This window comes from Zootoca vivipara, chromosome 15 (genome assembly GCF_963506605.1).
Source record: "Zootoca vivipara chromosome 15, rZooViv1.1, whole genome shotgun sequence".
In the NCBI taxonomy this organism is placed as follows: Eukaryota; Metazoa; Chordata; class Lepidosauria; order Squamata; family Lacertidae; genus Zootoca; species Zootoca vivipara.
Window position 1 is genome coordinate 42,124,410 of NC_083290.1, and position 26,412 is coordinate 42,150,821.

General features: G+C 43.1%; 1 protein-coding gene across 4 annotated transcripts in view; it reads right to left on the minus strand.

Annotated features, from left to right (window-relative positions):
* The window catches only part of DOCK5 (dedicator of cytokinesis 5), a 148,010-nt gene that overhangs the window by 62,222 nt on the left and 59,376 nt on the right, over positions 1–26,412 (minus strand). For all 4 annotated transcript variants that reach the window (XR_004693959.2, XM_035138774.2, XM_035138777.2 and 1 more), the window contains exons 6-21: positions 25,450–25,598; positions 21,783–21,918; positions 19,386–19,543; positions 17,668–17,749; positions 13,935–14,064; positions 10,977–11,049; positions 9,042–9,184; positions 8,752–8,877; positions 7,557–7,681; positions 6,702–6,800; positions 5,189–5,261; positions 4,853–4,956; positions 4,169–4,355; positions 3,030–3,127; positions 1,623–1,712; positions 59–159 (exon numbers count right to left, since the gene is read on the minus strand). Coding sequence is in view for 3 of the 4 variants with exons in the window: in XM_035138774.2 (XP_034994665.2) it covers positions 59–159; positions 1,623–1,712; positions 3,030–3,127; positions 4,169–4,355; positions 4,853–4,956; positions 5,189–5,261; positions 6,702–6,800; positions 7,557–7,681; positions 8,752–8,877; positions 9,042–9,184; positions 10,977–11,049; positions 13,935–14,064; positions 17,668–17,749; positions 19,386–19,543; positions 21,783–21,918; positions 25,450–25,598 (1,874 nt within the window). In the remaining variant the exon portion in view is untranslated. The remainder of the gene's footprint in view (positions 1–58; positions 160–1,622; positions 1,713–3,029; positions 3,128–4,168; positions 4,356–4,852; positions 4,957–5,188; positions 5,262–6,701; positions 6,801–7,556; positions 7,682–8,751; positions 8,878–9,041; positions 9,185–10,976; positions 11,050–13,934; positions 14,065–17,667; positions 17,750–19,385; positions 19,544–21,782; positions 21,919–25,449; positions 25,599–26,412) is intronic.

Genomic DNA, 26,412 nt, shown 5'->3' on the forward strand with positions numbered 1-26,412 from the left:
TAAGTCATCTCATGACAAAAATACACAAATCAGCAATGTAACAAAACTGTATACTTACACATAGGCCAAGGTGGCACTGAAGTGTTTGTAAATGTAAGTTTCGAGTACGGGGTTAAAATGCTGGAATTTGATGTCTCCAATCAGTGAAATAATAAATACCTATTTAAAGAGGAAATATGCAATATGTAAACAGCATGACCTAGTTGGACTTTTGTTTTCAGTTTTCAACCATGCTGCGCTTTTGCAGCTAAAGCAGGAACAACAGGAAGGACTGCCAACCTTCCTAAACGGAAGGTTTTTAAACACCTGTCAAGGATTCTTTAGCAGTGATTCCTGCATTGCAGTGTGTTAGACCAGTGTTTCCCAACCTTGTGCCTCCAGATGTTTTGGGACTACAACTCCCATCATCCCTAGCTAGCAAGACCAGTGGTCAGGAATGATGGGAATTGTAGTCCGAAAACAGCTGGAGGCACAAGGTTGGGAAACACTGTGTTAGACCATTGAGTTCCCTTCCAACTCTACAATTCTGGGAGTTTGACATTAACTCTGGCAACAGTTTGAACACTGCCTGTATTCCCCATCGCATGTGGTGACTTTCATCATTTCTCTCTCAGCATTCACAGATTCTAAGAATAGTCCACATATTCAAGCTTCTCTGCGGAAAATGGAAGCAATATAGAACAGATGATCAATTCTTCTTTTTTCCAGTCACAATCATGAGGACTAGAAATCTCATTTTAAAAAGTATTTAAATCCTAATAATTCTGTTGGGCATACAAGCTTATGCAATAAACCTCAGCTGAAAACAATTTAGGCCCCTGAGCTACTGGTTATCTTTCTCATTAATTCTTATAATAAATTCACTCACTCGGCAACAACTTCCTGAAGCCATAAAAGCAGTCATAAAAGTCTCTCAACTCGGAAAATTAGAATATCATCAAAAAGTGCATTTATTTCAGTAATGCAACTTATTATTTTTTATTTTATTTTTATTTTTTACAAATGCTTTCTTTTGGAAATTCCACAGTAATAAAACAAATAATTTCAATTACAACAAATAAAGGCTTGACATATCTTGCTTTGCATGTCATGCATCTATCTCATATATTGGTTTCACCTTTTAAGTTGCATTACTGAAATGAATGCACTTTTCGAAGATATTCTAATTTTCCGAGTTTCACCTGAATTTGTTTTAGAAGGAGAAGGGACTCAGGAACTTGAACCCAAATCTAACTGGAAATAAAGGCTGTTCTGTTATGTAAAACAGGGGTGAGGAATCCCTTTCAGCCTTTGGGCCACCCCAGATGAGCCGAATTTGACAGATGGGAAGCCCTCCCCACTTGTCAATCACCGAATGTTACTATGATGTCAGGTGAAGCTGAGCTGGTTATTGGGGATTGCCCAAAATGGCCTGGTGGGCTTAAATGGGAAAGGCTGCTGGGCCAAGCTTGCCCACACTCTAAAAATAAGCAGCAGCAGCAGCAACTCTCCATTTCAGAGCTCTTGTTTACACATCAGCCTGTCACTGGGAAGAAATTGTAACCAGCCTGATCTGGAAGCTTTCTTTTTGGTGACATAGTTAATGAAGAGCTAAGGAGGGATAAATGGTCAGAACAACTTACTAGTGCATCAAAAACAAGGAAGTCGTAGGCTTCATTGTCAGACATCTCCATCATTATGCTGAAAAGTGCATCAAGTGTATCTTGTAAGAACTAGAGATGGAGGAGAAACAGAAATGGGTTGTGATGAATAAGGCTGTTGTGTTATAGCTTCATTCCCTTTTATCTCCAGGTCTTTTAGCAAGTTACTCAAAGTCATACGGATTAGCATGACAGGAAATGGTTCATTGCCAGAGTCCCTCCTTCTGCAAACAGGGAGGGGCACTATTCCAGCATGCTGGGGAAAATGGGCAAATCTAGGGCAAATCTCCTGCTGCGTGTCTCAGCCCTGCAAACAGATTAAAAAATAATAATGCATAGTTGGGCAGTTGAGTATTTGTCTCTCTCAACACTGCACAAAACTGGATGATTTGATTATAAAATTGCAAAAAGACACATAGGCCTCATCTGCACTATGCCTTTAAAGTTCAAATATACCACTTTAAACATCCATGCCTACTCCTGCCTGAGAAACCTGGGAACTTGTTATGGTTTCTGAAATTTGTTAGGAAACCCCTATTTTCCTAATAGAGTTACAATTCCCAGAGTTGACTGGGAGGAGAGATTGACTGTTGAATCCCTCTGAAAGTTGCTACTCTGTGAATGGAATATGGATTTTCTAACAACGCCGAACATCCTTAATGAACGACAATTCCCAGGATAGTTTAGTGGACACCACCAGGGCCGGCTCTAGGTAGACCCCCGGTGGCACAGGGCACCACGGCGCCAGCCTGCCAGGAGGGCGCCGCGAGCTGCGCCCACCCGGTCCGCCGGTTCGACAACTGCGCTGCACCTGCCCGCCCGCCGCAGCGCCGCGCAGCACCGCCTGTGGCAGCCGCGCTGCGCCCGCCCACCACCCTGGGAAACGGGGCAGGGGGGGGCGCCGGAGGGATCCGTCACTCCACGGCACCAGGGGTGCTTAAGACGGCCCTGGACACCACAGCTGTTAAAGAGGTATTGTAGTGCTTTAAATGTATGGTGCAGATATGATGAGAGATGAAAAATATATAAACATAATATGGACACTAACCATGCTAACTGTCCTGCTGCTGTAGCAACACTATGACAGATAATCTGGTGAGTTGCTCACCTCAATTTCTTTGAAATCTTGCCTCATGCTATCTAGGTCAGCTCTTTAAAATTATCAGTTCCCTGATCCAGCACATCAAGGAGAACAAAATTTAAGCAGACATTCTGCTCCAATGAAACTCTCCGGATGGTAAGAAAGATGCATGCACAAATTATTTGCAAGCCTGTATAATAATAATAATAATAATAATAATAATAATAATAATAATAATAAATTATTTATACCCCGCCCATCTGGCTGGGTTTCCCCAGCCACTCTGGGCGGCTTACATCTTGTTATACCTTGACGATTTCTCCTCCTTCCACCTCCATCAACTTCTTCAAGTTGTGTCCTATGTTTTGGGAGTTTGAACGCCAATTCAGCAACCCCAGTAGGTCAACTGGCAAGGGCAAAATGAGGGTGGGGGAGTAAGATAACTCTAAGCAATACAGCTCATTTCCTTTAGTGGTCACAGTACAAGACAAATATGAAAGCAATGTTTTATTTCTGGCATCAAATGATATGAAAAACAACTTCTCTGCAGTTCTAGAGAACTCAGCACCTTGGCTGCATACTCTTTGGCATCCTGTTTCAACCTTAGTTTGCTCTGCCTGCCTCCCTGCTCATTTACTGAACCAGAAGTAACCACATGATGGCAGATTTGATGTGTTTGATCAGCCTTGATAGAAAGTGGTGGTGGGGAAATTTGAAATTTGCAGGACAAGTCTACACTTGTTTACACAGAAGTAAGCCCTAACGAGCCAGTTTTCAGCATCCTGTAAAACACAGCTTCAGTTATTTTGAAAAGCAAGTTTCTAGTCCTTAAGGGCTGTGAAGATGGGCATGGAAGCAAAAGGGCACTGCCAGGCAAAATCTCAAAAGCCAGTAGAAAAGTTAAGCAAGTGTTGTAGTTTTTTTTACTCCTCCCCACAACTGGAAAAAAGCAAAGTAACAGAGCAGTCCTACTACAGAAAGCCAGCATAATTTACACCAGTGTAATTCCAAATTCTATTATGGGGGAATTTGACTTGCACCACCCTCTTCATCTGCTTAAGTTCCACTGGATTTGGAATAGGCGTAAGACTCTCCTGGCATCCCATCCCCCTGAACAGGCACCCCCAAACTTCGGCCCTCCAGATGTTTTGGACTACAATTCCCATCTTCCCCGACCACTGGTCCTGTTAGCTAGGGATCATGGGAGTTGTAGGCCAAAACATCTGGAGCGCCGCAGTTTGGAGTGAATTACACCGACTTAAGGGGTAAAGTATGCCAACTGAGCCCTGACTGAGGGGTTTACACTAGCATATCTCAAGTTCAGCTAAGCTGAAGGACTTAGGCCAGTGTAACCTTGGCTAAGGCAGGAAAGCCCAAGATCTGCCAAACACAGACTCTCTCATCCCAGTGGATCTTGAGCTTGGGTTGTACCTGCAGTCAAACATACCATTCTGTGTCAGCTTTGTAGAGCAGATGAGAGTTGCAATCTGAAAACTATCCTTGGTACTGTCTTTGGTTGGGGTAAAGTTGACTACATGATGTTTGGCTGGTAGAGCATCTCTGTCCTCCATCTCCACTTTGGTGCCAGGCAGAGTTAAGTAAAACTTGGCATCTTCCGTTTTCTTGTTTTCACCCTACCAATAACATAGAGAATCTAACTTCAGACATCTATACTGCTGTAATATTAGCTACAAACCATCCAGATTCCATTCTTTCTTCCTATACACCGGTGAGCTAGTTAGGGCAGGAGAAAACTGGCTGGATTTGAACATCATGCTAAACCACAGAATTCCTCTCTCCTCTCTCAGCTTAGATAAACCATAGCTTGTCATGTCCAAACCTATTGTGTCATCTTGATTACACTTTCCTTGAAACCAGCCATGTTAACAGGGGTCAAAGTTCAGGGTTTACATGAAATGTTAATCTGTGACTAATCTAAATCAAGCCCTTCCAGTGCTCTCTTTAAATCCACATCTGAGAAGGAAGAAGCATATGAGCCCAAGGTTCACCACAGCTCATTCTTGTCACACTGAACTATGGGTTAGTGTGATGTCTGGACAGAGCCACTGTGTCAGGAAGAAATTCTGACAGGTTCAACAATATCACCAAGGTTTAAAAAAGAAAGGAGTACCTTGTAGACTATTAAGTTATGCCTGCCATCCTGCAGAGTGGTACCATCTGCATTCATCAGCTTCACAAAAGCCATTCCAAAAGCCTTTTCCGATTTATCTCGTGCTGCAGCAGAAGGAAGGAAGGAGAACATATTGCTTACTGGTCTCTTCTGAGACACGCTCATGTCCCGCTTGCAAGCTGTGTGGCGTGTTGCATGGCCAGCACACATAATGTGAGCACATCGTTGGGCGTGCACGTGTGACATGAGCATGTTGCGTAGCGCTGGCCCCCTCAATCACGGGGGCAAGCCAGCATGCCTGAGAGACAGGCAGTTGCTCGTCTCCCAAGTACTTACATTCCTGTGATGATCGGTGACGAAATGTAAACCTTAAGTGGTAGCGGCTGACCTCTTTTATTTCTATGGACACCTGCATGAAAGACAGCTAGTTATAAATATGCACATCAGAAACCAACTTTACAGAACAAATATGGGATTCCTCTGTCCATTAAAAGGATTTACTGATTCTACCTGCAAACCTTCCCATTCATTGTGACCCCCACCTTAGGGTATTTGGGAATACCCAACAAGATTGACAGGAGGATTCCATAATTTTAGCAATTTATTGTTGATTGAAACCCTCTACCCAAATGTTTTTAAGTAAGATATAATGTAGCCTAGTTTACTTGGTCAAACTCATGTCATTAATCACAGCCTCTGTAACAGTGGCCATCTAGGATAAGCTTTTTCTTCCATTACAAAACCTTTTAGACATCAATGGAAATAAATATGATTTTAAAGCAAAATAAATGGTCTGTTGTTTCCATCTTAAATATAAACACTTTATGATTTTAAAACAAATTATGCAAATTATAAGTCTTGAAATGTGTATAAAGATTGAATTTAAGTCTCCTTGGCAACATGTTTTATTCAACCACGTTCAGAATCTGCATTCTGCTTTTAGTCAAGAATGGCCAGCCCAGAGTATTATTCAAGTTCAGTTCCTAGCAAGTTTTAATATGAATTTCAATAATAATAATAATAATAATAATAATAATAATAATAATAATAATAATGGTGTATTATTTATGCCCCACCCACCCGGCTGGGTCTCCCCAGCCACAATTGAATTGAGTTAAAAAGAATCAGAACTCACACAGCTTCATATGCAATCCCATGTATGCCTTGAGTTATATAGCTTCCACTCTGTGCTGGCCTCTTATCATGGGGCAGATCACAACAGCTTTTACTTGTATGTTGTACACATGTCAGCTTTTTAGCTGGTGTGCAAGTGACACCTGCTCTTTAAGAATCTTAACCATTGGGATTCACACACCATATTCCCCACTCTGAAGACAAAATATGCAAATGTCACTTTTAGACTTTTTTCATACTTGGATTTTTAGGTGGTATGAGCAATATCTGCCACAAATCATTGCTGCATTGAGTGCTCCGGTTCTGAGTTCTACCATTTTCTTTTCTGGGATATGAGATCAACCTTCTGATGCTGACCTTGCTGCAGCTCAACTAGGTGGGTCAGGAAAGGGTGGCAGTAAGGCTCTGTGGATTGCAAAGTGCCACATTGCCCATTGGAGCCAATGTGGCACTCCTGCTGGTATATCTGCCTACTCCTGGCCAGGTATGCTGCAGCAATACCAATGTCTTGAGGGTGACTCCTGACTCCACCCCACCAACCAAGCATTTACTGTTGCAAAGCTTGCGGCTTCCCAAGCCTGCCTATGCCTTTCTCTAGGTGGTGCCAATTTGGCTACCCAAAGGTCCACACACAGGAAAGTGAGTTCATTTTTAACAGTGAATTACAAGTTTGCAGCTCACGGGAAAGAACTCTCGCAATGTTGCACAATCTCACCTTGACAGTTTCATACCAGCAAGGCTGCTTGACTTGGTAGTAGACAACTGATTTGTATTCAGAGATACCTTCATAACCAGCACCTGGATGGATAGCTTTCTTTGGATGACAAGAAAAACAAATTAAAAAGCAGAACAAAATCAAAGAAAGTGACAATCTTTGAAGGGAATGGCCATTTTTAGCCCTGGATTTAAGGAAACTCTTCACTACATGTAGATTATTTGCAAGGACAGGTGAAAAATGCTTCAGGGACAGTGAAGGGCCCTAAACATACCATGAAGAAATGATGGAAGCCTTGGCACCAGCTTTTTCTGAACTCTCATCTCAAGTGTGCTCCACACCTTTTGAACTACAACTCCCATAATACCTGACCATTGTCCATGCTGGTTGGGGCTGGTTGAAGTTAGAGTCCCAGCACCACAAATTTTACATCCCTAATTTAGTTGACAAGACTTCCCCTCCATGAGTTTGTTTAATCCTTTCTTGTAGTGACCATCACCACATCTCATGGCGGCAAATCCCGTAAGTTAATTATGCACTGTTTGAAACTGTATTTTCTACTGGGGAAAGGCTGTAGCTCAGTGGCAGAGCACCTGCTTTTATGCAGAAGGTCTCAAGTTCAACCACCAGTTAGGGCTAGGAGAGACTCTTCTGCTTGGAACCCTGAAAAGTCACTCTCAGTAACGGGAGACACTAGTGACATAGATGGACCAATGGCATAAGGCAGCTTCCTAGTAGGCAAACTTTCCACAGGCAAAAGCCTCTTATTTAATCACTTTTCACAGCTGATTAGGGGGAGAAATAGTACAGGTTTTAATCATGATTCTGCCTCCCACCTACCAAGCCCCTTCCTACCTCTAAGAGATTGCCATCTTCATCATGAACAGACATAGTGACCTCAACATTCTTGGGGGTCTTCTTCTTCCCTTTGTCAAATTCCCCATGCATCAGGGTCACATAGATATCGTTCCGAACTTCACCTGTAACCACCAAGACTATAGTAAAGTTTCTTTGTCCAGGTTGCAAGTTAGAACAAAACCTGATATGTGAAATTCAACAGCAAATTATTCTTCTTGTCTGGAGGGCATCTGCCCATGATTACTCTTTTAGAAACCAGATAAAATCCCCTGCCCACACATGACCATGTCTATCATGGGAAGGGAAGCTGAATGCGGCCCTCTAGGCCGCTCTGTCTGGCCCTCATGAATCTCTTCAAGGCACACCCCTCCCAAGCCCTGCTCTGCACTCTTTGCAAGCTTCTTTGCCTGATTGTAATGTGAACTCGAACTCTTATACTATAACCTGTTTGTCTGGATAGAGGCCAGGTGGGTAGGAACCTCTGGCTGGAATGTGTTCTACTATACAAATGCAAGAGTCATACCCACTGCTGTGCCCACTTTCGGCTCCGACCCACCCATCACTGGCATGCGGCCCCCAGCAGGTTGTCCACGAGAAAATTGGGCCGTTCGGCTGAAAAAGGTTAGCTACCCACAATGGATATAGTACTGTAGAATGTGGGGGCAATAAACTGTCAATTTTTTCCTACCCTCTGTAACCAGTTCTTTTATCCTATCTGTAGAACGGGGAGCCTGTGGCCCTCCAGATATTCATGCAATCATAGACTTGGAGGTCCAACCCCCCCTACAATGCAGGAATCACAGCTGAGGAATCCCTGACAGATAAGACATCCAACCTTTATTTTAAAAAACCCTATCTCCCCCATTTTCTGAGGTAGTCCATTCCAGTGTCAAAACGTTCTTCCTAATAAACAGCTGCAATTTCCAAGCCATGCTGGTTGGAGCTGATAGGAGTTGGAGTCCAGCAACATTTTGTAAAATTTTGAATTTTATAAATTTTGTACACAGTATTGTGTATTTTATTATTGCGAGCCACTTTGAGGCATCATCATCATCATCATCATCATCATCATCATCATCATATCTGGGGGTGCACAGATTCCCTTCCACTGCCATAAGTCAATTGATTCTCTTATTCCATGACTTCTCTGTTTTCTTGGAAGCTATCACCATTAACATGGAACTACACACACCAGGCAATATAATCTCTGGGAATCCCATTTTGCGGGCCACAGCCGTAGATCTGTCAATGAGATGAGAAAAGTCCTTCTGAACCTGAGCTAAATCACCAGGTAGCAGTTTCAGAGAAACCCAGAGGCCTATGGAAGAAAAGAAACATTAGTACATAAATACCATTGGGGAAGGTTGCAATCTGAGCAACCTCCTTACTTTCATTGCATGTGGTGGGGGGAAATAGTAAAAATTATACACAGGTCCAATCCCATTCTTTGTTCTTAAAAAAAAATTCACTTCTTTTGTGTACCTTGCCCTTTGTGATTCACTTCCTTGCCAGCAATGACTTTGTTGAAGACAGACGTGAGGGGCTCATTCTCTCCAATCACATGAGAGGTTATTAAAGGTGCCATGATTAACTGTCGCTGTCTGATGTACGTTTCCATGGCAATCCTGAGAATGGGAGGGGAAACAGGATAGGAAACAGAAGTTAACTTCCAGCTGCTTCCAAGCACCCTCCGTTTTATAAACAAGATAGAACTTTTCGGGGCAGGGGGTTGTTAACCATTTCTTCCTTAGCCACAATCACTTTTGGTAGAATGTCTGGGGGCTGCATGCCAGGTGTGGGTGTCGACGCCAATGCTCTCATACGCATGCACCCAGCGCCCCCTCATCAGCTGTCATGTGCAGATCAGCTGATGGAGTAGAATGCCACTCCCACCCCACTCATCAAATGATGGTGGCCCCCAGGACTCTGTCCACTGGTTCCTTTTGGCTTCCACCCTCAAAGTCGGTGGAGTCTATCACAGAGTTGTAGAGTTGGAAAGGACCCTGAGGGCCAGCCTGTGCAACCTGCTGCAAGGCAGGAATCTCAACACATGGTCTCTCATCTAATTTGAAACCATATTGGCCCCTGCTTAGCTTCGCAAATGTACTAGCTAGTCATGGAGGAGAGGCAGAAAGGTGCACTTGTGGGGGCCAACCATGCCGTGGGACCTTGGAGCTTTTCCAAATCCATATGCAATGAAAATTAAGTTAAGATCCTTGGCCAAAATTTAAGAGTCATTAGCAGGGTTTCCTCTTCCTTTCAACTGATCTATATGGCAACAGTTGGGACAGGTCCAAAGTCTTTTCAACAGAACTTCAGACTTACAAACACAATAAGATGGCACACACAAAACAGCAGAGGCTTCAGGTGTTGTCGGATTCCAACTCCCATCAGCCCTAGCAGTCAGCACAATCACGGTCAGAACTGGTGGGAGTTGTAGTCCAACAACATTTGGAGGCCACACGTTCTCCATCCCTATTTTAAGAGATTGGAACCCGCTATAGAATCATCTCCCTCTTCCCACAAGAGGGTTTTCCCCCTCGGCTTAGCCCACACTTAAAGGGTTTTTTGCCACTGGCTTCCACCGTGTAAACAACGAACATGTTCTCCATTCAACTGTGATTTATAACTCATACCTTAAGCCCAATTTCTTCAACAAGACTAAGAGAGGTTCAGAGTTTTGTCTGTGCTGGACCCCAAAGCTGATGTACTTATCAAGCATGTTTGGTCTATTCTAGGAGAAAACTCTGCTATACACATAAACTAATTGCAACATTTGAGTTATTTTATTCATGATGCTTTACTATGTTCAACTCTGGAGCAGATAGTAATGATGAAAGCAATAATTATAGTAAGACTGAATATGGTTGAGTGCCTACCTCTTGAAACCACAGCCAGGAAAGCCATTTGTTTGATTAATGATTTCTGAAAAACTTTTCACAGTACAAAGAGGGTTGCCAGCCATTTTATTCTATTGAAATGCTAACTTTTAATCAAGGCCATCTATATATAGCTTGCAAGTAAGTAAAATGCAGAAGAAATACACATTTGTCAATGTTAGCTGAAATTCTGCATAAAACGATGCCAACTCTGCCTGTGAATCCTCTCTTTGAACATAGCAATGTTATTGCTTGTTTACCTGCCGTTTGCATGCACAGGTACACTTTCTTTGAAGTGTACCTGTGCATGCAAACTGCAGGTAAACAAGCAATAAGAGAAAGCTATTGTCTCCTTGCCCTGTTTGTGGGCTTCTCAGGTTGGTCACTGTAGGGAGAGGAATGCAAGACTAGGTGAGCCATTGGTCTGATCCAGCAAAGTATTTATTGTGCCTTTAAATGTGCACAGATCTGCTGAATGCAAACACAAACAAGGAATCTCCATTAAATGTTGCTTTCAAAACCTTTTCCCAATACTTACTGCTGAAAGGGAATAAAATGTTGCTTCTCTTCATCATCCACCTTTCCATGGATGATGTCAGTAACGTCCATCACTAGGATAAGACAGAAATTAACCAATTACATCACCATAATAAAAGGGGCTTCAATGAAGAACTCACTACCTATGTAAAATTATTTTATGTCAAGCCATTTAACCAGCTTTTCCCAACCTCCTGCCCTCCAGCTGTTTGCGACAACAATTGCCATCAGCATCAGCCAAAATATTGGAGGTGAATAAAAGCAACTTGAATTTGAAAGGCTAACTGTACAGCAGGCCTGGACCACATGTAGCCACATATAATGGGTGACCAGAGTCTAGAGAAGTCCACTTTTGCTGCCTGCCTGGGACAGCGAAAGTGATTGTGTAGTGGGTGTTTTCCTTTTCCAGGCGAGCCAGAATATGAGGCTCTGGGAGTGACTGCCTATGGCAAATTGTTACAAGTGAGAAGGCATGGAATGGAGCATGCGGGTGTATCTGTAATGAAAGAAGGTGTGCGGGAACTTACCTGTTTATATCGTTTTGATCCTGGCCCTTAAAGTATGGAATTCACTTCCACAAGAGGCAGTAAAGTTAAAGGGACCCCTGACCATGAATAATAATAATAATTTATTATTTATACCCCGCCCATCTGGCTGGGTTTCCCAGCCACTCTGGGCGGCTTCCAACAGAAAAATAAAATAAAATAATCTATTAAACATTAAAAGCCTCCCTAAACAGGGCTGCCTTCAGAATCAAGCAGGTGCCAATCATCCCTGGAGCCACCTGAAAGGGATGTGAAATTGTGCTATGACAGAGCTGAGAAACCACTGCTTCCTTTCAAGCTGACTGCTTTTGGATTGGAGCCCAACAGCTGGGAACAGTAAGACACTTCTCTCATTCATTTCTCAACCCATTCATTTTACAAAATGAGGAGCTGGTGTTACTAAGAGTGTTAAAATACAGAGCAAATATGGCAATAACATTTTTAGTACATCACTTAAACCACAAGCTCACTGAATGTGAAATCTTCTTCAGGTTCTAAGCTAACCACCACAACTTTAAGGAGAGATCATAGCTAGGAACACAGAATGCTGCTTATACTGAGTCAGGCCACTGGTCCATCTAGTTCAGTATTGCCTACACTGACTGTGAGCAGCTCTCCAGAGTTTCCAACAGGGATGTTTCTTCACCCTAACTGAATATTGAACCTGGAACCTTTTGCATGCAAAGCACTGGCTTTGGCATGAAGCTATGGCCCAGACACAGTGCACATCAGATGACCAGATGATGGTGACACAGAAAGGAGATGGGGCTACATTAATGGGCCTGCTTTCTACATGGAAAGACATTTCTTATGTTTGTAACATTTGTTACTTAAGTGTCATTTTAGCCTACTTTAATATTGCCTCATGTCCTCAAGGACATGGAAGGAGAGGGGTTCACGAAAAGACCTGAGAAATAAGTGGGCCAAAGGGCCATGGGGGAGAGGACATGGAGCCTGTAAAGGTAACTGAAAATCCACCCCTGAAATGGCTCAGGTCCTACATGACTTTGGAGATTTCATCATAGGTTGCCCCCGGCTTACCATGTTTTTCTGTATATTCATAAGGACTTGAAATTTGCATTTGTAATGAACAAGCCACTACAAAAGTGGCTCTGAAAAATATTACACTTCATAATCAGACTTCCTGCTCATCTACTAATCCCACATATCTGTCCGATAGACACAAGTTCTGCTTATAGCCTATAATCAGGGATGGACAAATCTGTCAAATCTTGGTTTCACATTTTTCTAAACTTAAAATTCAGTTTTCCTCATTTCCACACTGGCTTTAAAGTCAACATGAAACTTTGTATGCTTTCGCACACATATTCCTCCCAACATAATTTTTTTTTGCAAACAATTTCCCCTAACAGAGCACTTTTTTACATTTTCACTAATATACACAATTATGTGTGTGCATTTCCCAACTATATTCCTTTTGGTACGCACTAGTTCTGCTGGATCTCTCAGCGGCTTTTGATACAATCAACCATAACATCCTTCTGGACCGTCATACAGTGGTTCCGCTCCTTCCTCCTGGGCCGTGTCCAGAAAGTGGGGGGGGGATGAGTGTTCAGATCCCTTGTCTCTCACTTCTGGGGTGCCTCAGGGTTCTGTCCTCTCCCCCATGCTTTTTAACATCTACATGAAGCCGCTGGGAGAGATCATCAGGGGGTTTGGGCTGGGTGTCCATCAATATGCGAATGATAACCAGGTCTACCTCTCTTTTAAATCAGAGCCAGTGAAGGCGGTGAAGGTCCTGTGTGAGTGCCTAGAAGCAGTTGGAGGATGGATAGCGGCTAATGGATTGAGGTTGAATCCTGACAAGACAGAAGTACTGTTTTTGGGGGACAGGGGGCGGGCTGGTGTGGAGGACTCCCTGGTCCTGAATGGGGTAACTGTGCCCCTGAAGGACGAGGTGCGCAGCCTGGGAGACATTTTGGACGCCTGCCCTGTGGAACACCCTCCCATCAGATGTCAAAGAGATAAATAACTACCTGACATTTAGAAGACATCTGAAGGCAGCCCTGTTTAGGGAAGTTTTTAATGTGTGCCATTTTAATGTATTTTTAATCTTTGTTGGAAGCCACCCAGGGTGGCTAGGGAGACCCAGCCAGATGGGTGGGGTACAAATAAATTATTATTATTATTATTATTATTATTATTATTATTATTATTATTAGTGAAGTGCACTACAGTATTCAAAGAAGTGCAAATTTCAAAAGATAGCTACATTTCAATTTGCACATTGATTCAGGAAGTATTGATTTAATTTCTCGCACATCCCAACTTCTCATTGGGGGCAAAATCAGAATTTGAGCTCAGGCCTTGGACTATTGCCCTACCTGTTTCATCAATTTTTGATAGGATTGCCTTGCAAACAAGACCTTTTGAACAACTATTGGCCTCCGTACCTGCCACTCCAAAGGGTCTCCGGAGTCCACAGGTGTGTTTCTTGCCCTCTTTGAGCTCCATGTGGCCTACTCTCACAATCTGACACACCAAGCTGATTCGAGGCCGTATCAGGTCAGAACTGCTGAGGTCCTGAAAGGGCAACAGAAGTCATTACAGAAGGAAAAGACAGTCAAAATCACCTCAGACTAGTTTGTGAGTGAGAAAGCGGAAAGGAACAGGACTTTGCCAGTCAACCATCCAAAATCCTAGAACAGGGATATGACTCTCCTCAGGCCACATCCCTCAAAAGCCCTGCTTTGCACCTTCCTGGAGTGTTTTTGCTTGCCTGGAATTTGTCTTTTCAAAAATAACAACCACATATTTAACATTAAAACAAATCATAGCAATAATATTTCCCACAAAATCAAGAGGTACACTACCACTTTATCCACTCCCATAATACCACAGAATGATCATTCCAATCCTCAATCCCCTATCGCTGTCGTGCTGGTTCACCAAATACCCTCAGTTGACACCTAACTAATGATATGGTTTACTAGACATTTCTGGTAATGCTTTCTGAATACATGGTGCCCAGATATTTGTTAGACCACCCTCTACCATACCAATCTGCTAATGCACTGAGATTGTTATTGTCATTCTCTGAAGTGGTCTCTGGAGAGAGAGAGAGAGAGAGAGAGAGAGAGAGAGAGAGAGAGAGAGAGAGAGAGAGAGAGAGAGAGAGAGCCTTTTCTGTGGTAGCCCCTCACCCTTGGAATGCACTCCTCAAGGAGGCCTGCCTCCATACTTCATTACTATGTTTAGGCACTAGGGGGGGGAAATACTTTGTCTTCTCGGATTTTAAGAACAGCTAAAGTAAACATTCCTTTGACTTTGGATTTTCACCATCTATTTAAGTCAGCTGTTGCTGTTTTAGTTTGCCATTCTAATTTGCTGTGTTAGTTTGTAAGCTTTATGGTTTGTTTGTTTGTTTGTTTGTTTGTTAATTACAAATTGTACTTTTGTTTCTTACTAGCCATACTGGGGGTGTAGCCCTATGTTGAAGGTACAGAATATAAAATATGTAAATAAGTAAGTAAAATTTTCACGAATGTACATATGAGAAAAATGCAATGGAAAAAAACACATCTCCTTTGTTTTCATATGATGGGCACAGACATTGCAGCCTGCCTTGTCTCAGAAGAGGCATCCCTTCTTCTCTCAACCACAGAGGAAGGAACGCTGCCACTGTTTATTAACTACTTACATTAAAACTAATTTCCAAAAAGTAAAATGCTGCCATCACTTTAATTTGGGGGGGGGGCTTTCTAAAAAGCTGAAAGTGTTTTAATGGATCCATCTGCATGAATAAATTGCCACAACACTGCAGCCCCAATGAAAATAAACTGATATAGTGTTATCAGTGTACCTGGTACTCCATAGAGTAACAAAACCAAAAAGAAAAGTTAAAAAAGGAAGGAAGGAAAGCAATGATGGCGATACTCAGAATATACCCATCAACATTAATGGAAATTGGGTGAATTCATTTCAATGAGCTTACTCTGAGTAGAACTTACTGGGATACAACTTGCAGGTTCCTTTCTCCAAAGTGTTTAAAATCTAAATTCTGACAGTAGGGAGGAAAGGACGGCAAATTCCTACTGGGCTGCACCCTTAGTGAGATTTTAAGTATTTGATACTACAGCTAGGTCAGTCATGTTCCAAGACTTGCTATGCCAGGTAAAAGGATCTTGCAGATAGTAACTCCTCCAAGTGAGAGATCAAATCAAAGTGGTTGAGATGAACTCATAACACAACCCTCCACCACTTCCTTGTTCTGCAGAAAACCTCTCTACTAATCGCCAGGAAGCGAGAGCCAATAATTAACCATTCCACCACTAAATGATGACATCATATTTCCACCTAATGCAAACCTGCCACCGACAGGGAAGTAGAGCAGAGTTATTTCTAGTTTTGAGATTGATGATCCAGGACTGGAAACCAATGCATATAAAATCAGCCTGCAGAAAAACCCCTCACTGCTTAACAAAGACCTCCAAAGAGGTCATATTGCAGAGCTTCCGTATTATGTTACAGTTTGGGATTCTGGGCAAGTTGATGGAGAAAAGAAGTTCTGTAAATACGTAATGTAAAGGTAAAGGGACACCTGACCGTTAGGTCCAGTCGCGGACGACTCTGGGGTTGCGGCGCTCATCTCCCTTTACTGGCCAAGGGAGCCGGCATACAGCTTCCGGGTCATGTGGCCAGCATGACTAACTCACTTCTGGCGAACCAGAGCAGCACACGGAAACACTGTTTACCTTCTTGCCGGAGCAGTACCTTTTTATCTACTTGACTTTGACGTGCTTTCGAACTGCTAGGTTGGCAGGAGCAGGGACCGAGCAACGGGAGCTCACCACGTTGCGGGGATTCAAACCGCCGACCTTCTGATAAGCAAGCCCTAGGCTCTGTGATTTAACCCACCATGCCACCCGTAAGAGCAGCCCCCAAATGCCTCTACAAATACATGCCTGCCTTGCTAGCATAAATAATGCAAGCTGTCTCTTCCCATTGTCATGCTTCTTGACTCCCGACACAGGAAAATAAGCTACAATCCTTATTTCTGATTCTTCAATGAAAACATCACCCCCTTTTTCAAACTCTTTTTTCTGCAGCAGAGACTAGAAACTTATACAAATACATGGGACTTGAACTATTCTATATACTAGCCTGGCTCATACATAATGCCAAGACAAGGTTTATTAAGCTTATTTGGTTGTCCAAACCTGGCTCAGAAGCTTAATCATGGTTCATTATTACCATGAACAAACCATGTTTGCAAAGCATGATTTGTTGCTGACTCCACCAAAAGATGGTCACCACGGTTTATAAAAATGCACTCTTTATGCCTGTTGATGTTTCAGAGATCATTGCATCTTCTGCCTTTCCATCACAAAGTTGAAATATGTCCTTTTGTCAATAATAATAATAATTGGGCGGCTTCCAACAAATATCAAAATACATCAAATATCACAGATTAAAAACTTCCCTAAACAGGGCCGAACAATGGTTCAGAGAGTGGTGATATTGGACAGGACTGAGATTATGGAATTTGATTCCTGGGGAGATACATCTCTTTTATTATTTTTTTCAGGATCCAAGCAGGCATGATTGAATTTCCAATGGTATTTCAGTTGCAATAATTTTGTACTTATTGAAAACATTCCTGTTTTATTTTTGGTTTCATTCTCCTCATTGGGAAAGGTCCATTTTTCACTTTTAAGCCACTTCTTAAATAAATGAACAAACAAACAAACAAGCAAGCAAGCAAAGGACTTTACAATCACTATTTTAAAATCAAAACAGGCAATTTTAAGGGCTCAGGTTTAGGGCAACCTTACAAGGCACTTGTAATTGAGGTTTCACAGTTGTTCTTTGGTCAGAAACTACAGAACCAAAGTAATGTCTGAAAATCCTGCAAAATCAGCAGAGCTTAAGTAATGAAGGTGAACCAGCATGTCAAAATGACCTTTAAAGAATAAAAATTTGTTTGGCTTTGTATTGTGTTTGCCAGGTGGCTTAACAATCTGCATTTAAACAGCAACCAGTCTGATAGCCTCCACTGCTTCCTGCAATGATGTAAAGGCCTATCATAACAAAAGTAATAAAGCAACAATTATAAGAAGAGAGCCACAAATAACAGGCGGGGCAGGGAAGAACAAACTCTCTCAAGTGTAGAACAACAGGATTTACCGTAAAGACGGCTTGAAGGTTATTAAGTTTTTCAATTTCCTTTGGCATTCCATTACTTCCCCAACGAACCAGGTAGTTTTCACTACAAAAAAATAAAGCAAACATTGTTATAGCTAGGCTAGGTTAATTAGGTCACAGCATCATACTTAATTATGCTAATTAAATCATGAATCACTTTGCCCAGTGGCAGAAAAGAAAGAAGAAAAGTACAGAACTTCAGAAAGAAGCAACTGTTGCGTCCAGGTGAAACAAACTTTCAGGTGCTTTGGCATTTCACAGAAAGAAAAACCAGGTAATAATTTTGCTCAGAGTGTTAGGTCAGACATAGGGAACCCGTGGCAATCCTGATGTTCTTGAACTGCAACTCCCATCATCACTGACCACTGGACATGTTGATGCGAGTTGGAGTCCATCAATGTGGGAGGGTCCCAGGTTCTCTGTCTAAAGGATTTGCCATATCAGGAGGCAGGTGAAGGCAAAAGAGTGGAAACTTAACCCACCAGGAATTTTCCCTGAGCAACCCCACCAAAATGAATGAAGTTGCACAGAGGTTGGACATATGCAAGCGATGGCATACCATGATGAGACAATGGACAGTACCATTTCAGACACCAAGTGAGGGAACATTTCCAGGGCTCAGGCAAAAAGGCACCAGCCATGCCCCAAAGAGATTTCGGCAAAACCTCAAAGGTTAATTTCTTTTCTTGTCAGAAATAGCAGGAGGGTGGAAGCAAGCAGAGTTGAATTTTGCCAGTATGTTCACCTGCCTTAATGTGTGGGTAAATGATGTTTTATGAGCTAGCCAGAGCATAAGCAACAACAAACCAATGTTTCTCATAATAAGAACAAGCAGATAAAAGTCTGGACTCACATACTCCTCATCCCTCCCTCCCTTGCAAGTCGGGGGTGAAGAAGAAAGTTTCTGTGTGTGGTTTTGTCCAATTATGAGAAACACTGTTTAGGACATGGGTAGGCAAACTAAGGCCTGGGGGCAGGATCTGGCCCAATCGCCTTCTCAATCCGGCCCTCGTATGGTCCGGGAATCAGCCTGTTTTTACATGAGTACAATGTGTCCTTTTATTTAAAATGCATCTCTGGGTTATTTGTGGGGCCTGCCTGCTGTTTTTACATGAGTACAATGTGTCCTTTTATTTAAAATGCATCTTTGTGTTATTTTTGGGGCATAGGAATTCATTCATTTCCCCCCCCCCCAAAAAAAATAGTCCGGCCCCCCACTAGGTCTGAGGGACAGTGGACCGGCCCCCTGCTGAAAAAGTTCGCTGACCCCTGGTTTAGGATATCCTGGCTTGTGAACAAACTATGGTTTGCAAAAGCACAGTTTATTATATTTGGGTGAATAGCAAATAAAAGCTTCACATCTCCCCGCTCACATGTGAAGAGGAAGGGAAGGGAGAAAAGGAGCCCAACCCTCCAAATCTAAGAACTATTCTAATGATGGCTAAATCTGTATCACACTCTTTCTTTTCTTTTTCTTTTTTTAAAAAAACCTTTATTGATAAATTTGCTTTAAAAACAAAACAAAAAACATCAATACAGAACAAAACGTTATTGCATAAAGAATAAACTAGACATAAGCTATTATGACTTTGTGACTTATTACACACTTGCCGTTACCTGAATACCTAAGGTATTTACACTCTTTCTTTTGGTGGCATTCTTTTTCTTGTTTAGAAGAAAGCACTGGAATAACCACATACCTAATGAACTTGGATTGGTCGGGGTCATAGAGGCTCATAAGCAGCTCCGCATCCTCACCGATGTTGCAGACGAAGTTCTTGAAATTGACATAAAGACTGTATGTGTGGGTTGTATTGAAAATAGACTGTCCCCGCAGGTCTACATTCTGCTGCAAAGACTGGATGGAAAGAAGAGATGAACAAGAAAGTGAAACTTTAGAAGGAAGAGGACTGAGCATATGCCACAGCCAATCTGTCTTGAAAACAATCTATTTTCTCAGCCTGCATCCAAATAACATAGATAGACCCAGTGGCACAGCAAAGTCCAGAGTGGCATTTATGTAGAACAAGCGCTGCAATTAATTGATTAATTGCTTAGATCAGCGCTGGAAAACCTGTGGTCTTGCATCACCTGTGACTATTGGCCATGTTGGCTGAGGTTGATGGGAGCTGGAGTCCAACAGTATCTAGAGGGTTTTATTGTGTGTGTGCTTTTAAAAAAGCTTTTTATAGACAGAAATGGTACCTCGAATTAACAAAACAGAAGATTTCATGTGTGTGTGTGTGTGCATGCTCACATGCATGCATGTATGTATACATAATGTTTTGAATACATGTGCTTAAAATAACTGCTTATGGCAAACACATATTAAAAGAGATTATCTCCTTTCTCTCACTCACACATAATTCTCTCCTGTAAGATGATGTCTGCTATAACAGGGGCGCATCCCTGCAAAAGGAAATAGGCTACTTGCTTCAGAAATTATTTCTACCTACATTTTAATTGTAAATTGATAGATTAATCATCACCGACCTCACACGATTAAAATCAATAAAGATTTAATCAATTAGGTCATACCCATATACTTCCATGAATGACTAGCAGTGCTAAAAACAAATAGAAATTATGTAATTAAGTACATAATTATCACTGACAGTAAGAGCTGTTCGGCAGTGGAATTTGCTACCAAGGAGTGTGGTGGAGTCTCCTTCTTTGGAGGTCTTTAAGCAGAGGCTTGACAGGCATATGTCAAGAATGCTTTGATGGTGTTTCCTGCTTGGTAGACTATGATATCCCAAAACTTCTGCCATAATGAATTGGTTTATCTTTAAGGTGCCACAAGACAGTTGTGGTTTTTTGCTACAACATAATAACTTTTGCTGCTACCCCTCTGGAAGCTTATCAAAACATTAGAGTGTGTTTAGATGTGTGTTTTAAAACTAAACACACACATTAGGATTGTTCAGACATCCTACTTAACCACAGTTTAGTATGATGTGAACAAGCTTTTGCCTCCATTTATGCTTAACCATTTTGTATGAACCAGAAAGCCGTGGCTAATGTTAAGTATGACTTATTTGAAATAAGCTCATTTCAAATAATAGATTATGATGTTGGCTTGTTTAATAAACCACAGATCACATTCACCATAGTCTAGTTCAGGATTTGAAGAACAGGCTCAAATGGAAATTGGAAGTGAAAATATCTGAACTCCTCACCAGAAAAGGCAAGGAAGGAAGAATTCTCAGGCTGGCTGCAGCATGTTCTCATCACCCTAAACTACAGCTCAGAGTAATGTCCAAATGCAGTCACCACATGCAAAACCACCTTGTTTACCCTTAATAATAAGCCCATGAAGCAGTAGTAGTTATTCCCCCTTTTTTTAACAGATAACACAAATCGAGTCTTTATAGAGCTAAAATCTGCTCAAGGCCATCCAATGAGTCATAAGAAAGGACTATACCACCTTGGGCAGTGAATGTTTCAACAGGACCCAAGCAGATGGCTGATATTTAACGTTCTCATCTTATTTTTATCAAGGCTCCTAGGCTTTTCACAACCACAGGACAAGCTTTTTCCATGACCGAGAACAGCATTATCTGGTAAAATCTGTCTTGCAGATGTTAGCGGTGTAAGATTCCTGTTCTTCAAACATTCACTTAGGTCAGCCTTCCCCAATCTGGTGCCCTCCAGATGCATTAGAGTACAACTCACATCACTCTTGGCCACTGGCCACTCTACCTGGGGCTGATGGGAGTTGTAGTTCAACAACACCTGGAGGGAACTAGGTTGGGGAAGGCTGCCTTATGACAGTTTTTCTTTGTTGCTTTGCCAGGGGTCGGAGAGCTACTATGAATCTGAATCTGTCCCCATTCAGATTGGCTCAGAAAGTGATTTGAATTTTTCCTGATTTGCAGGCAGAACTAGGAACATGTCCAAATTAATCCAATATGAGCAGGAGAGAGATCACACATGTCTAATCTTGACAGGAAGCTGTGAAATTATTCATTGACCTGACATACTGTAATGCTGGGAAAGCAGCACATGCCATATTTGCTCACTCAAACCAAAACAGGCTCATAGGGCTCTCTGCCAAGACACCCCTGCATCTCATTTGGTGTCACAGTTGCTTATACCTTTTCCTCTTGGATCCTTTCATCTATTCGTTTGGATGCCGTCTCGTGTGCCTTAAAGAGCGCAATTGTGCTGGTAGCATCTGGATCCAGGATGTTGCCATTATCATCTCGTACCACCAAGTCCAGCCCCAAGATCCTTGCAGGAAAACAAGCAGTGAATGGTAAGTAAGGGAGATGGATTAACAAGGGAACTCATAGGAACCTGAACCTGAGGTGAGGAATGTGGTCTGCAGGCCTCTCTATCTGGCTCACGGGACTCTCCTGAGGCTAGGCCCCTCCCAAGGATGTCCCCCTCGTTGGCCCTGCTCTGCGCCCCCTTCAAGTGTTTTTGCCTTGCTGGAATGTATCCTGGATGAGTCTCTTGCTTGCTGAGATGGAGGATGGAGTGATGTTGGGGAGGGGGCAGTGTAAGCAAATCAACTCTTTCTAACTTCAGGCCTTGTACATAGCAGGTTCATTATTGGTGGACAGGTGGATGGGCAGGACCTCCCGACAAACAGCAGAGAGAGAGAGGATGCAGCACCATAACAGATGGAGAAACCTGAAGTGGTGGCAGCGCTGCACATGAAAAGCAGTGGCAAGGAGGCAGTGCTGGGCCATCAGCAGATGCCTGTTCATGCTTCTGGACCTTGCAGCACACATAAGAACCTAGATATACAGTATTGCCAGTGGTGGCTGGTGCCCATTGGGAATGGTGGGGCAGAAGGCAGGGAGGCCAACAGTAGGTGAAGCCAGTCAAGGACTGGTTACAAGTAAGAGGGCAGGCAAGTGGGAGCAGGCCAAGAGAGGTGAGGCAGTGCCCATTCACTCTAATGGACTAGCTTCCAGATTGCTTCCTCCACTTCCTCAAGGTCATCCAAAACTTCTAACAATGCCAGCATGGCAGCAGAGGAGTGTGACATGAAAGCGGGAAGGGAGAAACTCAGTGGAGGTATCCCAATCTGATGGAAAGGAGGAAAGACCTTTTGCATTTTGCTACTGCATGAAGTTCTGCAGCCAGCTATGCTGCAATGCAGCAGAACACAGTAAGCAATGTGGCGCACACAGGCACATGTGTGCTTGCAGAGGACTTCCCTGGTGCCAAGAGGGTCACCTCCACCCACTGAAAGTAGGCGTAAAAGAAGCATCCCACAGCAGTCAATAGAACAGGCTGCAGTGTGTGCTCAGTTGTGTTGTATGTGGTGCCCACAGCAGCTTCTGCTGCTTGCCAGTGTGCCCCAGAGGATTGGTGACCAGACTGAGTAAAAGGGGACAGGGTAGGTAGAATTAATGAGGTCCATGGCTGAACCGCAAGACACAATCAATTCAGGTTCTTTGGCACTGCCTGAGCACCTACTCAAATTTATGACATTTCCCCAAGAAAGTTAATTTTTTAGCTTCTTGCTTTCAAGTGGCTACTTAATTAGTGTATCGGAAAGAGAGCTGACATGATCAATGAGCCACGGAAGCAACCTACAGTCAGGACAGAAGGTCCAGAGCTTCCTTCAGCTCCAAAGAGAAGGTTACCAATTAACACGCTGAGTGTGCGATGTCTGTCATGCGTCTCCAGCTCAAACGAGATGCAACAGTGGCAGATACATTTGTCTAAATCACAACTGAACCAATTGTGTATAGAAAATTGCAAAATACTGTGTTGGACCCTTGGTCCATCAGGCTCAGTATTGTTTGCCGTGATTAGCAGTGGCTCTCCAGGGTGTCAGCCAGGAATCACTCCCAGCCCTATGTCTACAGAGCCTGGTGATCAAACCTCCATCTTCTGCATGCAACATAGGAGCTGTACAGTTCTTCCCTATATAAAGATATTGCTAGATAAATAGACAGATGTTTGTGTGTGTGAATCCCGTAGCCCCTCCCCATGAAAATGGGCCTGCATAGGAGCAGAGGAAACGTCCTTAAGGCTCATCCACACTTCATTTGCCCCTTGTGGTAAATAGCAGGTTTTGTTGGGGAAAGCAGCGAGGCAAAAGAAAAACCTACTGGACCCAATATAGGACAAATGGAAGGGTGAATGAGCCCTTATGCCGAGTCAGACCACTGGGACCATCCAGTCCTGAACTGCCTGCCTTGACTGGCAGAGGCTCTCCAGCACTTCAGGCCCTTTTTGGGATTAAACTTGGGACCTTCTGCATACAAAGCAGATGCTATGTCACCAAGCGGTGGCTCTTCCCATGCAACGGAACCCGTCTCATATCCTCCACCAACCTCCCCGTAATGCAGACATTTCCTCTCTCTGCCACTCTCACTTCTAGTACTAGAGTTTCAGAAAGAGAGGGGGGGGAACTGAAATATCTGAGGTGGGGGGAACAGATTGGGGGGTGAGTGGTGGCCATGGGGGAGATTCTGCTCCCCACCCATACTGCTTTGCTCTGAAAAGAACACACAACACAAAAATCAGTGCCAATTCCCTGCCCTAGAAATGAAGGAGCAAATCAAAGTCTTTAAAAACTGACCAGACTACACAGAGCCGTAGTCAGGTGATCTTGAGCCTGGCAGAACCATCCAGATTGCACCCCTTAGCCACGAAAAATAGAGAAAAACAGGGCCTCCGCATATCATATAAAGAACCTCCATTTAAAACCTTTTCTTATGGGGCAATAATCGATATTTTTATTTACAGACATATTTATGGACATATTTTAAAGCCAATTTTGCGTGCCCCCTCACCTGCAACACTGGTGGGGGCCTCCTTCACCACCCCCTAGCTATGGCCCTGAGACTACATCATGTCTTAGGGAGAGCTACTAAAACTCAATTCTGCATGGTACCCTCCTGTTTTTTGCTAATTGCCTCTAAACCTTTGGAAGTGGGTTGCACTATTTAAGAAATTTCTGGTATTGATTGTGCCTTCGTTGCACAATCCTGCTTTCAGGACTTTTAATCGGGGGCGGGGGGCGGGGTAGGATGCAACAGCAGAGCTGGAAACACGTGTATGTGTGTGTGTGTTTATATGAGAGAGAGAGAGAGATCCAGCCCTTTTTGACTAGGCATAATAACATTTTGCACACCACAGCAGTGAATCAATCAATCAATCAATCAATCAATCAATAAACACACATATGCTACACATATATGCATACACATAAAAGACAGGCCAAAACATTGCTATAGAACAGAGCTTAAGAGTTAAAATATTCAGCACCTGTTCTTAAGGCTAGGGCTTAGCATACAGACAAAGCTTTGCTCATTTCCTGGATGTGGTGCTCATCACAGACTCAAGTGCAAAATCAGGTTGCCTGGACATTTCAGCTACAAGAGAATTTTAGAAGAATGCAAATTCTTTAGAAGAATCAAACCTGAGGTATGCTCCTTCCCCTGCTATGTATCCCTGAATGACTTGCATTCAAAAAGTGGGGGGAGAGGGGGGGAGTGAGAGGGAGGGAGGGAGGGAGGGGGAGAGCACAAGGAGAGCGAAATGGAGAAAATTCAAAACGGCACCTGGGGAGATAGTTTACTGCAGAAAGGACACAGTTTGGCATGTCCAAACAAAACATTGTTATCAAGGGTTATCCTATTTGAAAAAGATGCTTCTTGTGCAAACACAACATCCTAAGCATACTTCATCACAAGGAACACCAATGGGCAGAGTGACTCCTGAGAGCCATACATAACCAATCCACTGTCCACATTCAGAACCCTAGCTAGGAGACAGGACTGAAGCATCACCTACCTGTTGCCATAATCTATTTTGGCTGTGACTTTCTTCTTGAGTTCAGCCAGCTCATCCTTGGGAAGGGTGCCGGAGAGGATCTGGGACCGCCATTCAATTAGGCTATAGGTCATCTGCTGCACATGGCGAAAGAGGGTCTTCTTGTTCTCCTAAAGTAGACAGAAGGAGAGAAAAAAGGAATTGGAAGAGGTGATACTGGAGACAGGGCCTTTGTAATGGTGGCACCACATCTCAAGTGATGTACATTTGGCTGCATCAGTGCTGGCTTTCAAATGGGTCTTGAAAACTCATTTACTTTGAGCTGTTTTTAGCTGAGATACTGAGCTTAATTTCCAAGCATCGATCATTTATATTACTGCTGTTTGTTCTCTCTCAAGTTGCTTACGATAGCTTTATAGAAGTGCACTGCTGGATTGTGAAGTGTTTTGTTGTTGTTGAGTCGTTTAGTCGTGTCCGACTCTTCGTGACCCCATGGACCAGAGCACGCCAGGCACTCCTGTCTTCCACTGCCTCCCGCAGTTTGGTCAGACTCATGTTCGTAGCTTCGAGAACACTGTCCAACCATCTCGTCCTCTGTCGTCCCCTTCTCCTAGTGCCCTCAATCTTTCCCAACATCAGGGTCTTTTCCAGGGAGTCTTCTCTTCTCATGAGGTGGCCAAAGTATTGGAGCCTCGGCTTCACAATCTGTCCTTCCAGTGAGCACTCAGGGCTGATTTAAGTGTTTTAAGCGTCTGTATTAAATGACGGCATTACATTGGAATGGGATGTTAATAGTTCTGAATTTTATCTTTTGTATATAAGCTGCCTTGGGAGGGTTTCAACCTTAAAAGACACCAAGCAAGCAAGCAAGCAAGCAAGCAAACAAACAAACAAACAAACAAGAGTAATCCTAACTGCCTGTTGCTGCTTGCTGGAGAGGGTCAGAATAAGACATAGGTTTCCCTACGCTAGTGAGGGGGCTAC